At 43.9% G+C, this 14,925-nt stretch overlaps 1 protein-coding gene across 1 annotated transcript in view; it reads right to left on the bottom strand.

Annotated features, from left to right (window-relative positions):
* Window positions 1-12,190, bottom strand: part of phf19 (PHD finger protein 19) — a 51,438-nt gene extending 39,248 nt beyond the window's left edge. The window contains exons 1-3 of the mRNA XM_072240045.1: window positions 12,018-12,190; window positions 6,258-6,455; window positions 247-328 (exon numbers count right to left, since the gene is read on the bottom strand). Of these exons, the coding sequence (XP_072096146.1) occupies window positions 247-328; window positions 6,258-6,440 (265 nt within the window). The 5' untranslated portion in view covers window positions 6,441-6,455; window positions 12,018-12,190. The remainder of the gene's footprint in view (window positions 1-246; window positions 329-6,257; window positions 6,456-12,017) is intronic.
* Window positions 12,191-14,925: the final 2,735 nt, after the last annotated feature.

Genomic DNA, 14,925 nt, shown 5'->3' on the forward strand with positions numbered 1-14,925 from the left:
GCCATTTCTCACCATGCAACCATGGCCACACTGTAAAAAGTATTTTTTTTAAAAAAACATAATTAACTTGGGAACAGCCTCAGACTGTAAAAGGTGTCTACATGCACGTCCTTGCTATCAGTAAAAAAAGAAACCATTGTTGATCAGTATGAGAGCATTTTAACCTTCCCAACAGTGGTTAGATCCTATAAAAATAACATGAAATCCCCCATTAGGCATTCACATAGTCCTAAATAATATACTTACCATGTTGTATGTCTTTCCAAAGAATCCAATATTCAGAATTATCTTCAAAGACTAAAAGGCAGTTTTGCTTATGTTTGTTCACCTGAAGAATTTAAACAAAATTAGTCCATTAATTGAGCATTAAACTTGTGGGTACCATTTAAGCACTGATTAATAGCTCATTTTGAGATTATCTTATAAATGCAATCTATTAAAAATGCTACATTATGTCAGGAGTTTTTCTCAGATATTTTTAATTAGTTTTAGTCATACTTTATTGATCCCAGGGGAAATTGGTTTTCGTTACAGTTGCACCATACACAATAACTAGTAATAAAACCATAAATAGTTAAATAGTAATATGTAAATTATGCCTGGAAATAAGTCCAGGACCAGCCTATTGGCTCAGGGTGTCTGACCCTCCAAAGGAGGAATTGTAAAGTTTGATGGCCACAGGCAGGAATGACTTCCTATGACGCTCAGAGTTGCATCTCAGTGGAATGAGTCTCTGGCTTAATGTACTCCTGTGCCCAACCAGTACATTATGTAGTGGATGGGAGACATTGTCCAAGATGGCATGCAACTTGGACAGCATCCCCTTTTCAGACACCACCGTCAGAGAGTCCAGTTCCATCCCCACAACATCACTGGCCTTACGAATGAGTTTGTTGATTCTGTTGGTGTCTGCTACCCTCAGCCTGCTGCCCCAGCACAGAACAGCAAACATGATCGCACTGGCCACCACAGACTCGTAAAACATCCTCAGCATCGTCCAGCAGATGTTAAAGGACCTTAGTCTCCTCAGGAAACAGAGACGGCTCGGACTCTTCTTGTAGACAGCCTCAGTGTTCTTTGACCAGTCCAGTTTGTCTACAGAATGTCTACAGTTTATAGATACTACAAAATGTAATTCAAATAATAAATTTTACTACTGATACCAGCAACAAATGAGCTTTACTCAATAGGAAATAAAAATTTTAAACTCATTTATTAAACAGTAGCAAAGTATATTAAAACCATAATGAGAGCACGACTTGGATGGAACAAATGGCCTGTTCTCAATTCCCATTTAACCTACTGACTGCATTGATAGGCAAATTTTTATTTCCTGTTGAGTGAAGCTTATTTGTTGCTGGTATCAGTAGTAAAATTTATTATTTGATAACTGGAATTTAATACAGGGAAGTGTAAAGTTATGTGCTGATGGGGATGGGAGAGCCAATATAGATTTAAGGGAACAAAACAGATTTAACTTTGGAGGGATGTGGAATTTGAGCTCCAAGGTTAAATCGGAGTTGTTCAACCTGAGGCATGGGAAATTGACAGGAGTATTATGACAAGTTTGTACAACGTTGACAAAGGAAAGAAGTGCCCATTAGCTTATGGTGAAAAGTCAAGGGAATGCACATATAAAATTTTGGGAACAAGACGGACACAAGAAAATTCATGGAATGTTTTGAACTGAAAATCACTGACAGGACAATTAACCTAGTTGGAAGAAAATCATAGATATACAAGGCAAATAAATTTACAGGATTTAACGTAGGATTAGTGTAACTAGGTTGTTGGTATCACACTTTCAATGGGCTGAACAGCCTGATTCCCTGCGACAAGGAAAGGACTGCTGGACTGATCTACGGAGACCTGTCACAGACTTGATGGACTGAATGGCTTCCTTCTGTGCTGCTTTGGCTCTATGATGCTGAGTATCTCAATTGTGAAAACTTTGTTCAAAGTTCAGTCTCCAATGATATTTGTATTTTGGCTACTCCTGGAATTCCTGGGTGCAGATTTCTTCCTTCCCACAATAAACAAAACATGTCCTCAGGAAAGACCCAGGACAGTGCTGGGTAATCTGTGGCAAGTGATCCTGCCGCAGACTCCCAAAGACGTTCTACCCTCTGAATGGTGGAGGGTGCGTCACTTGCCGGGTTCAGTACAGGTGCAGCACAGAAGCTGTCATCCTGTCCAACGCCCTCAATGCTACCTGCTTCCATTGTGACTATAGTCCATCACCATCTCAAAACGCACTGTAACAACTGGCCACGTCTCCCTCAAACTCCTGACCTCTGCCATCTAGAAATAATAACACGGCCACAGCAGCACCTGCAAGTTACCCTCCTGTCTGAAGAAACCTAAAAAGGTTAGCTTCCTTTCTCACATGTACATCAAAGCACAGAATGAAATGTGTCACTTGCATCAAAGACCAGCATCAAAGACCAACACAATCCAAAGACGTGCTCAGCCCGCACGAGTTGCCACGCTTCCAGTGCCAACATAGCATGCTCACAACTCTCTAACCCTAACCTGTATGTCTTTGGAATATGGGAGGAAAGTGGACCAGTCATGGGGAGAACATACAAACTGCTGTGGGCAATGTGGCTATTGGACCCCAATCACTGGCGCAGTAAAGCATTACGCTAACCACTACACCACCACGCCACCCTAATCGAAATGGAGAAATTACAGCGGTATGGCCTCACATTTATAATTTGTCCTATCCGTTCCTCAGGCCAGCAAGATCATCGGTTATTGTTCATTAGTGGGTGCTCTTGAGAAGGGGATAATGGGCTACCTTCTTGCTCTTGTAGAAAGTTCCAGAGATCTGACCCAGCCAGAATACACATTGATGCATTTTCCAGTCAGGGTAGTGTATAATTTGTAGGGGAACTGGCAGGCACTAGTGTGGCCAATGTTATTATTTCTAGATGGCAGTGGCCAGGGTTGAGAGAGAGACTTGGGAGAGCTGTTGCAGTGTGCTTTGAGATGATAATGGACTACAGTCACAGATGACATTGAGGGTGTTGGCCAGGATGACTTGCTGTAATTGCACTGGACTGAGCAAGCAAAGGATACTCCTCCATTCAATTGGTGGGAAGTCTTTGGAAGTCAAGGGCAGGGTCACCTGCCACAGGTTAGCTAGCACCTACCTGCCCTTGCGGTCACAGTATTTACATGTCTGGCTCGGGTTAGTTTCTAGTTAGTGGCAAACCCCAGATTATTAACTGCCGAGGGAGCTCAGTCATAAAGAGGCCCTTCAGCCCTTCTCATCCTTGTCAGCCAAGATGACAAGTTGGCAATAGGCAAGCTGTTTATTAACAAGAGGGGCTCAGCACCCAGCATGATGGAGTTGCCGATGTTACTTGCCACTTTTCAGCACAAGCCTGAATATTGTCCACGTCTTGCCACATGCTTGAGGAACCCTGAACATTCTAATTTATGTCATGGAGACAAGCCTTTTGGCCCATCCATCCGTGCTAACCAGCTGCCTCTGCAGTGGAGGGAAGGCTATTAGCAAGGCAACAACTGGGCCGAGAAGACTAGAGATAAGATTAGCTTTACTTGTCACATGTACATTGAAACATGCAGTGAAATGTGTCGTTTGCATCAAATTAAATCAGTAAAGACTGTGCCGGGGGCAGCCCGCAAGCGCCGCCACAATTTCCGGCACCAACTTAGTGCGACCGTAGCTTTAAACCCTCACTGTAAGGCCTTGGGAATGTGGGAGGAAACCGGCACACCCAGAGGAAACCACACAGCCTCAGGGAGAATGTAAAACTCCTTACAGGGCAGTGGCAGGAACTGAAACCCGATCAATGTTCGCTGGCAATGGTGCTAACCATACTACCATACCGTCAACACCAGGAAATCTGCAGATGCTGGAAATTCAAGCAAAACACACACACACAAAGTGCTGGTGGAACGCAGCAGGCCAGGCAGCATCTACAGGAAGAAGTACAGTCAACGTTTCGGGCCAAGACCTCGACTATACTTCTTTCTATAGATGCTGCCTGGCCTGCTGCGTTCCACCAGCATTTTGTGCGTGTTACCATACCGTCCGTCTCATTTGAGTTACTGGAGCAATGTGTTAGAGCTGTACAGCAGAGAAAATGTCCATGCCAATCTTTTGTCTCTCTCCATCAGGCGTTCCCAACATTTTTTAAGCCATGGATCCCGACCATTAACCGAAGGATCTGTGGACCCCAGGGTGGGAGCCCCTGATCTACACCAAGTCCACTGGCACACACTAGGTCTGCATCCTTTCACCTTTGTTTTGTATTCTCTGCATGAAAACCTTTTCACTCAAAACCCCTCCCTCCCATCTGCTCTCTTGTACCTGATACCCCTACCATGGGAAAATGATTCTATCCACCACAATGCATCACAATCTTGCATCTCTCTCTCAGATCACCTTTCAGCCTCTTTCGCTCTAGGAAAAGAAACTCAGCCTGTCCGATCTTTTTCCCATAACTAAAATCCTCCAATCCAGGCAACATCCTTGTGAATTCACTCTTTACCACGCAACTACGTGCTTCCGATAGTGTGGCAACCAAAAATGCACGCAACTGCGATCTAATGTCCCAAGTTTCATAGCGGTGTCCTGACCTCGGAAGGCAAGTTTGCCATGTAACGCACACAGAATGCTGGAGGAACTCAGCAGGTGAGGTAGCATCCATGGAGAGCAATATCAACTGTTGACATTTCAGACCAAGACTCTTCACCAGGACTGAATCAGCCCAAAAGATTGACTGTTTTTCCCCTCTTCGTAGATGCTGCCTGACCTGCAGTGTTCCTCCAGCATTTTGTGTCTGTGTTACTCTGGATTTCCAGCATCTGTAGAATTTCTTTCCTACCTACCCGTGCATGCCCTGGGGCTGAAATGATATGCCTTGAACGGCTCCTCTCACCTACCCTGTTTGGAGAGAGTTTATTCTTCCTCTGTGATACCCAAAATCTCCAAATTCACTCAGACTCCATCACTCAGGAAAACAATCCCCTCATGTCAAGGGCAACCACTCCAACCTCAGCTCTGGTACTTGGCACAAACTTGGGACGACGTGGTAGCGTAGCGGTCAGCAGAACGCTATTACAGCCCCAGTGACCCAGGTTCAAATCCTGCCGCTGTCTGTGAGGAGCTTGTCTGTCCTCCAGTTCCCTCTCACATCCAGAAGACGTACAGATTAGTAGGTTACTGGGTCACGTGGTGTAACTGGGTGACATGGGCTTCTTGGACTGGAGGGGACCGTTATCGTGTGGTATCTCTAAATAAGTAAACACATAAACAAAAACAAACACCCAAGTTTGTATCAGGACTGAAATGAGTCAGGAAGCTGAGTGTTTATGGTGGAACGTAAACATATGACTGGTGAGCAGGGAATCTGCCATTTGATGGCACCTTTCACTTTAACTGCTATTATGTTCCTTATGATTAAACAGTACTGATCAGAAAGTAATCAGCGGTTTGGATCTGTCTTGTTTTAGGGACTGGACAAACAGAGCTGTTTCCCCTATACTGAGTCAGGGGCTGAGTATTGTATAAGACAAAGGAGAAAATTAAACCTTTCAACCCATCCAGTCTGCTCTGCCATTCCATCACGGCTGACTTGTTATCCCCGTCAACCCTGTTCTCCTCGTAACCTTTGACACCCTGACTAATCAAGAACCTATCAACCTCCGCTTTAAATATGACCATTGACTTGGCTTCCATAGATGTCTGGGACAATGAATTCCAGATTCCTCACCATCTGGCTAAAGAAATTCCTCCTCATCTCTGTTCTAGACGGACGTCCTTCTATTCTGAGGTTGTGCCCTCTGGTCCTAGACTCCCCCACGATTGGAAACATCCTCTCCACATCCACTCTATCTAGGCCTTTCAATATTCAGTAGCTTTCAATGACATCCCCCTCACTGTTCCAAACTCCATTGTATACAGATATTACAGTTGCTACATCATTGCCACACTAAGAAAGAGATAAATTATAGTTAGAATATAGAACACTACAGCCCAATGCTGTGTCAACTTCTTGACCTACTACAAAGATCAACTTTAACCTTTCCTTTCCACCTAACCCTCCATTTTTCTATTGGAATATTTCAACTACAGGCTAGTTCAGGGCACAAATCTTCAGTACAAGAAACAGGATATTGTCAGGGCCCAGAATATTTAGATATAGGAAGTGCTATATTAAAAACAGCCATTTTATTAAAAGCAGTATTTGTTATTTAACTGTTTTAGTCAGGAATATTCATGCCTTCTTGATTTTTCCAAGGTAGACCAACCCATCTGTCCATCTGGATAAGACGTACTGCCCTTCTGTAAATGCACAGTCCTGTTGTACGTGCACATTTCCATTTTGCAGAGATTTGACGGGGAGTTTTTCGGTCTTTTTGTTGACGATATCAACATTGCTCAGTTCCAAAGTGCCTTTCTCCATCAGCTCCTCCTCTCACTGTAAAAAATCAATGTGCAGGGAGAAAAAAAAGTCACACATTAATAATACTACAATGTCAGCCAATCAGCAATTTTTACACACTCAAATATGCTGAACGTCGGCACGGAGCTGTGTAGCCCAAGTTGTAGCGAGAGCTAGGCCCCAAGCCTCGGCCTTGCCTGTTCGAGCGGCGGAATGACAGGCTGGATTGCCTGTGACTGCACACTGCCGGGAGACTGGACCATCGACTGTCGCTCAGGGTCTTGGATTATATGAGGGGTGATTGATAAGTTCATGGCCTAAGGTAGAAGGAGTCAATTTTAGAAAACCTAGCACATTTATTTTTCAACATAGTCCCCTCCTACATTTACACACTTAGTCTAACGGTTGTGGAGCATACAGATCTTGGACCTCCAGAAAGTGTCCACAGCAGGGGTGATTGATAAGTTCGTGGCCTAAAGTAGAAGGAGGTGAGTTATACAGCTCTCATTACATGCATGTGCAGTTCAACTCTTTGAGTGATCATGCAGAAAGTTTAAAGTTAATAATTCATCAGGGGTGATTGATAAGTTCGTGGCCTAAAGTAGAAGGAGGTGAGTTATACAGCTCTCATTACATGCATGTGCAGTTCAACTCTTTGAGTGATTACGCAGAAAGTTTGAAGTTAATAATTCATCAGGGGTGATTGATAAGTTTGTGGCCTAAGGTAGAAGGAGATGAGTTATTAACTTCAAACTTTCTGTATAATCACTCAAAGAATTGACCTCCATGGGCACATAACGAGAGCTGTATAACTCATCTCCTTCCAGCTTAAGCCACAAATTTATCAATCACCCCTACTGTGGACACTTTCTGGAGGTCCACGATCCGTATGCTCCACGACCGCTGGACTAAGTGTGTAAATGTAGGCGGGGACATAAATGTGCTAGGTTTTCTAAAATTGACGCCTTCTACCTTAGGCCATGAACTTATCAATCACCCCTCGTGTATGTTTTGTTCCTCCTTGAGTGAATATGCTTCTTCGCTCGATATCTTGAATGACGTTACTCGCTATTTTTGAATGTTTGCTTGCTATTTTGAATGTTTTGCACCTTGGCCCCAGAGGGACGCCATCTTGTTCAGCTGTATCAATGTATGGCTTGAATGATGATTAAAGCTGATTTGATTTCTTTTTAATATATAGCAGAGAAAATGATTGGTCCAGCACATTGGAATGTTGCTAAGTTCATCTTGGTACATCGCTTGGAATGATGCTCATCACCTCTTAGAGCTTAAGGCTGATTTACACTTGTGCGTCAACTTGACGCTGCAGGTACAGTATTGCTGCAAACCCTACGCAGAGCCTACGCAGATCCCTACGCTGCAGCCTGACGTGCACCTCTCCCAAAATGTAACTACGTGTCGCAGCAACACAGACAGTGATGCTACCAGGCAGACCAATCACATTTCCTAGTAGCTTCCCATTGGGCAACTGAAGGGCAGGGAAGGAACTCTGGCTGCAATGCTTTCCACAAAGCTTTCCAGACCTCTGAAATTATGGAGGACACAATTCGCTGTTACGAAAAAAGACACTCGCTTTAAACTTGTTTATCCCGAGAAAGACTATCATGACCATGAAGCCTTGTGCGGGCAGGTGTGTGCGCATGCGCGATGTGCCCGAATTTCAGAGCGACGCAGACACACCAACGCACAAGTATAAATACTCACAACGTGCATAGGCCACTTGCGTAGGTTACGGCGTCGAGTTGACGCACAAGTATAAATCAGCCTTTAACCTTTAGCGGTCACGATAAAGTTACACCTGTGATGCTGGATAGGATCAAGAGCACAGAAAACTGTTCATAAAGCACAGTACATCTGTGTCTCACATACACTCTGTGGCCATTTAATCAGGTAACTCCTGTACCCGATGAAGTGGCCGTCGGGTGTATGCTCATGGTCTTCTGCTGCTGTAGCCCATCCACGTCAAGGATCGGTGTGTTGCGTGTTCAGTGATGCTCTTCTGCACACGCTTCTATCCCACTGTTATCAGACTCTTGAATGGACCTCTGGTACGATAAGACAGACTCATGGCCTCACTACCTACCTCATATGATCTTGCACTTTATCATTTACCTGCACTGTACTCTTTTGGCAGATTTTATACGTTAGTCTACCGTTTACGCAGGTGGTGGGGTGGGGATACGTCTCTACCAAAGGAAGTGTAAGGAGCTCCTTCCCTCCGCTAGCCTGCAGGTCACCCTTGGGCAAGGTGTAGCACCTGTTTAGCACCCCCCTCCGATCAAGGTCACGGGAAGGCAGGGGAGCAGGTAGTGGATGGTCATATGAGCAGCTGGTGCATATCACAAGTTATGCGAGCAGGCAGACAACCTCTGGAGAGTACGGACAATGGCTGGGGTCACCAGTCTTGTAAAGACACTGCCCAGAAGGCGGCAATGGCAAACCACTTCTGTAGGAAGATTTGCCAAGAACAATCATGGTCATAGAAAGACCATGATCACCTATGTCATACGTCATGGCACATAATGATAATGTCATACATCACAGCACACAATGATGAGGATCGTTTTACATTGATCTAGCTCAATGCACTGTCTAATGAATTGATCTGTATAAACGTATACAAGACAAGCTTTACACTACACCTTGGTACTTCCACCAAATATCAATTTATCATCTTTGGGACAACACTTACTACAAATTCTCCAGCCCAAGGTTTACATACATGAGCTTTACGTTTTACTTCCGATTCCTCAAGCATACAATGAACTTCATGCTGTCTGACAGATAGTGATCCAAATGGATTGTCAGAGTAACAGTCATGGTCTTCAGAATGTATACCTCTAAATAAAATTGACATTATTGACACTATTGGTAATGTCATTTGCCCACTCTTTCAAGACACTAATGAAGCTCTTGTATCACAGCATTATTTTAATAATTGGATGTTGATTGGGTATTTTATAATTTTCCTTTTTTTAAAAGCATAATTTATATTGAAAGAGCTCATTTGCAATTCCAAAATGAGTCTTTTTTGTTCTACTGAAGACTTTATTTTAAGCAGTAACTCTTATTAAGATTCAGAACTCTTTATTAAGGTGCTTAGAAATTATCCCTATAAGAACTCAATATATATTATACATTTAATATGGGCCGAACAGGCAAATTCTACTCTTACGTCATCTGGTGTTACAGGGAGAAGGCAGGGAAACAGGTTTGAGAGGGATAATAAATTAGCCATGATCAAATAGTGGGGCAGACTCGATGAGCCAAATGGCCCAATTCTGCTCCTATATCTTATGGTCTAAAATTACATCTGAATTCTTAAATTCATTATTTTCTGAAAACATAGTTACATATTAAGAATTACAAGAGTAAAATTAAGTATAATGCTACATTTTATATTTTGGTAACAATGTTTCAATATTCTATACAAGTTATTCAGTTCAGTTGCGATGATGTTATTTATGAGATACAGCATGGAGTGGGCCCTTCTGTTCCCTAGGGTCACGCCACCCAGCGACCCCCGATTTAACCCTGGCCTACAAAGTCCAATTAACCCACCAACCGGTATGTCTTTGGACTGTGGGAGGGGAACCCATGCGATCACGGGGAGAACGTACAAACTCCTTACAGGCAGCGGTGGGAATTGAACCCAGGTTGCTGGAACTGCAAAGCGTTGTGCTAACCACACCACCGTGTCGCTCCGTGTAGCTTTTCTGTTGACAATTTAACTTCCAAAGGATTTATTCACTCTGTTGTACCCCACAAGTGTAGTTCAGTGTTAATGCATGTTAATTCAGTGTTTCAGTTGCATCTCAGTTTGATCTGTCACCTCAGGTGTCAAAAGGTCCTGGGTTCAAATCACACTTGAGACTTGAACACAAACTTCCAGACCAACACTCTAGTACGGTAATAAATTCACTCAGTGCAAGACAAGCTGGATTGCATTTGTCTGCAACTGACCCACCATGCAATGAGGAACTGCCATGTGCTTGTCCTTGCAGAAACATGGCTGCAGGACAACATCCCACACACCGTCAATCTTCAGGCAATGCCACCGTGGGAGCTGGGCTATATTTTATTTTTGAGTCTGTGTGATTTTCTGTTATCATAACTATATGTGTTGTGTGTGACTGCTGGTATTGTGTCCCCAGAGGAACACTGCCTGTATACATGTGTATGGTTGAATGCCAATTAAACTTGAGTTTGAAAGTTCCAAATTAACACTCTATACTGTAGTACTAAGAGAATGCCAGTACCGGTGAGATAATAAGTAATCTTCCATCATAATTGGATTCCATTAAGAATTTTCCTCAGAGTCCAGTGTCAATATCTTCCTCTCAAACAACAGACTGCCTGTTCATTATCTCGTTACTACTCATTGAAGTTTAGACTTTGCAAATTGGCTAGAGTTTTCAACACCACTGAAGTACTTAATTAGCTGTGAAAGGCACTTGGACGTCCTAGAAAGAAATTAAAAGCGCTACATAAATCTACATGTACGTATACAGGTACAGTATAATAGAGAGGAGATGCAAAATGCAATCTCAACGCGGTCTTCCTCAGAACGTCAAAGCGCGCCAAAAACGACCCGCCTCCGAATCTGATGTCATGAACAGATTGACCAATAAGCTCGCAAGAATCTCCGCCCGCGTCTCCGCCCAAGCAAGGCTGCGATTAGTCCAAAGTTTGCTGCGGGCGCTCTGACGTTCCTGAATGGCCCGAATCGACGTCAATCAACCCAGCCTGGTCCGCAAAGTCCACCCTGGACTGCAGACTTTCACAGTAGCGCCGTTATTTTTTTTACAGCTGAAGTTTGTTTTCCTAGCGGCAAAATTAGAAAAAAACGAACGAGTTCATTCATAATATAAAAGTTGTAGAAAAACGAGGGATGACACGTGAAGAAAAAATAAATCAGACCCGTGCCCTACTTCACTCTAAGTGACTGCCAGTCATCATCCCGCTTAGCATGCAGAACTACAATCCGAAACTGAATAAAATGCAACTTTGACCAACTTTACCAGCCGTCAGTCCTAGGCGAGGTGTGCATTAGACGTACTAGAAGGCAATAACTTTACAGAATCAGATTTAATATTACAGGCACATGTCGTGAAATGTGTTTTGCGGCCGCGTTAGTAGTAATAAAAAATATTAATTTAGTTTATTGAGATAATTCCAAATTTGTTTTAAATTTTTAAAAATCTCAACAGGTTGCAAACAGGGCCCGAAACGAAAAAAGACACGGCACCAGAATATAACTGATCAGATTTAATTTGTACGATAGAAATATCCATTTTGGAAAGTCATATATTTTAAAATGTTGGATGATACTTCATAAATCTCCGTATAATCTATAATTTCATAAATTGGAACATTAGCAATGGTTTGCTAACCGACACTAATCCATCCTGAGATATGGGTGGTTTTAGCAAAATCCCCGACCTTTTGTACTTAATGCAAAAGTTCTCCAGAACCTTTGCTCGGATCTGCTCATAATTCCATCACCAGCCATCAGAGTGTATCTTTGCCGTTTTAGAGCCCCCACCGCCCGGCCTTCCTGCATATTCTAGCACTAACCTGCTCCCGTTCCTGCCTTGCGCACTTCCCTGCAGTCCGTCGCCTCTTGGTCAAGCCGTTATCGACAAAAGCCCCTCCAGGCGAGTCCACACCGCCCCGCTGCCGCTGCCCGACGCGGGGGAGTGTCAGTGTGTCCAGTTACACTCAGCGCTCCCTGCCCCTAAGTCGCCATTTTTTTCCTCTTTCCCGCGATTTATTTGCGTATGCTTATGTAATTAACACATCATCAAGGAAGTTAGCAGAGAGAGAGTGTGTGTGTGTGTATGGGCTCCGGCACACGCGCCGTACGGCTGCACGCGTGAAATGTCAAGACCAGAACTTTAAAGCAAATGCTGCACACGAAGAACGATACCCAAACCCGAGTGTGCGTAGGGGGACCTGGACTGCCACTTCACGTTTTATTTTTAAAATACAACACACCGTATTTTGTGATCGCCGTTTGATGTGTAAGCCGATTATATTGCAAGAAAAAAAACTCAGCCAGGCGGGCAGCCTCTGTGGAGGGAAGTGGGCAGGCGATGTTTGCATTTACCTCCGCAGATGCTGCCGGACCCACTGAATTCCTCTGGTAATTTGTTTTTCTTATTCCAGCCTCTGCAATCTTCCCTGACTCCAAGCTGATTATAATTCCTAGGCAACTGTGCACTTAATTTATTTGGAGTTTGTTAATGAATTTGCTTGCAAGAATTTACAAGTATGAGGGGGTTGCCAATTATCTCCAACACCTTTACAATCGATGCAGGCTTTTGACCCAAAAGGTCGACAATCCTTTCCTCCCCACAGATGTTGCTCGACCTACTGAGTTCCTCCAATAAGATCTATCACCATCGATACATTCCTTTCTTTGCATGATTGGAGATTTGACCCAGCCCAAACATGCACATCACTCACCAGCAATAACAATTTCACAAAAACTCATTAAATATGATCTCATTATGAGTTACCATCCCTGGGAGGATCCCCGTGAGGGAAGATTTCATTCAAATGATTAAAATAAAACAGAAACTGCGGGAGATCTGATGCAGTGGAAAATGTTGAATATCACCAGCTGTTAAGGATCAACATAATGAGAGATTATTGAGCTGAAACATTAAGCGTTGTTCTCTCCATGGACGCTGCCCGGCAAACTACATTTTCTGTTTTAATACCATTCAAATGCTGCCGTATTGAGAGCTGAGAACTCGGGAGAATCTGTGATGGCACAACCACTAACGTTGAAGAGAGGCAGAGGAGACTGGGTTGTTTATCTGAGTGTGGTCATAGAGTCACAGGAAAGTATAGCCCAAAACAGGCCCTTCAGCCCATCTAGTTGACTTCTTGATCCCTCGAGCTGCAGGGTGGCTGTTGGTACATTAGGTGTGCACACATGACACATGTGAGAAGATTAGATGCACACAGATGATGCAAGGGAGAATATGGATACATTATGAACATAAGAACATTAGGTAAACATATATGACATATGTGGAAACATCAGGAGCACACACACACATGTGGGAACATAAAATACACATGTGAAGACATTGGGTGCATGCACATTACAGGTGAGAACAGCACATGGACTCAACATGTGGGAACATGTGGGAAGCTTTATCGAAAACATCAGGGGAACACACGACATGTGAGGACATCAGATACACACAGGGTGACACACGTGAAAGAACTGGTCACACTGGCATGGCACGTGTGAGAACATCAGCCGGACAGGCATGACCCCTGTGAGCACAGCAGTGCGCACTGCTGGCAGAATGTTCAAGTCCTTCACTAACATGGACAGGTTCCCACCTTTTAATTCCTGGAGATAATCTCGGCGCCAACAACTCACCAGCATATCTACACATTAGATTTTGATATAACTAGAGAATTAAATGAGGAGGAATTGCTTTAGTCAGAGATTGACAAGGCAGTGGAATTCATTAACACAGGTATATATATGACACACTGCGTATATTTATAGCAGAGGTTGATAGGTGCTTAAATAGGGCATCGAAGATTATCAGGGAAGGCAGGAGATTGGGGTTGAGGGGAAAGTAAACCAGCCATGACTGAATAGCAGAGCAGACTCAATGGGCCAAATGGTCTGATTCTGCTCCTACATCTTGTCGTCTTAAAATAGATTGCTGGTTTCCAAATTTCTTATAATAATAAAATTGTTACGGAACCTTCCACCCATCCGGCCAATGGGAGCTCCGAGCAGATCAACCCGTAGACCTATCCTTCCCCCACAGTCCTGTAAATTATTCCCTCTCGCTGTTAGCCTAATTATTTTCTGAAGGCACTGAGAGGTGCTTCCACTACCATTACAGGGGGTAAACTCCACCTAAAAATGCCCCTTACAGACAGTAAACTCCATCTCTAATGCCCCTTACAGGCAGTAAACTCCACCGCTAATGCCCCTTACAGACAGTAAACTCCCCCTCTAATGCCCCATACAGACAGTAAACGCCACCTCTAATGCCCCGTACGGACAGTAAACGCCACCTCTAATGCTCCTTACAGGCAGTAAACTCCACCTCTAATGCCCCTTACAGACAGTAAACTCCCCCTCTAATGCCCCTTACAGACAGTAAACTCCACCTCTAATGCCCCTTACAGACAGTAAACTCCCCCTCTAATGCCCCTTACAGACAGTAAGCTCCCCCTCTAATGCCCCTTACAGACAGTAAACTCCCCCTCTAATGCCCCATACAGACAGTAAACTCCCCCTCTAATGCCCCGTACAGACAGTAAACGCCACCTCTAATGCCCCTTACAGGCAGTAAACTCCCCCTCTAATGCCCCTGACAGACAGTAAACTCCACCTCTAATGCCCCTGACAGACAGTAAACTCCCCCTCTAATGCCCCATACAGACAGTAAACGCCACCTCTAATGCCCCTGACAGACAGTAAACTCCCCCTCTAATGCCC

Source organism: Mobula birostris, chromosome 22 (genome assembly GCF_030028105.1).
Source record: "Mobula birostris isolate sMobBir1 chromosome 22, sMobBir1.hap1, whole genome shotgun sequence".
In the NCBI taxonomy this organism is placed as follows: Eukaryota; Metazoa; Chordata; class Chondrichthyes; order Myliobatiformes; family Myliobatidae; genus Mobula; species Mobula birostris.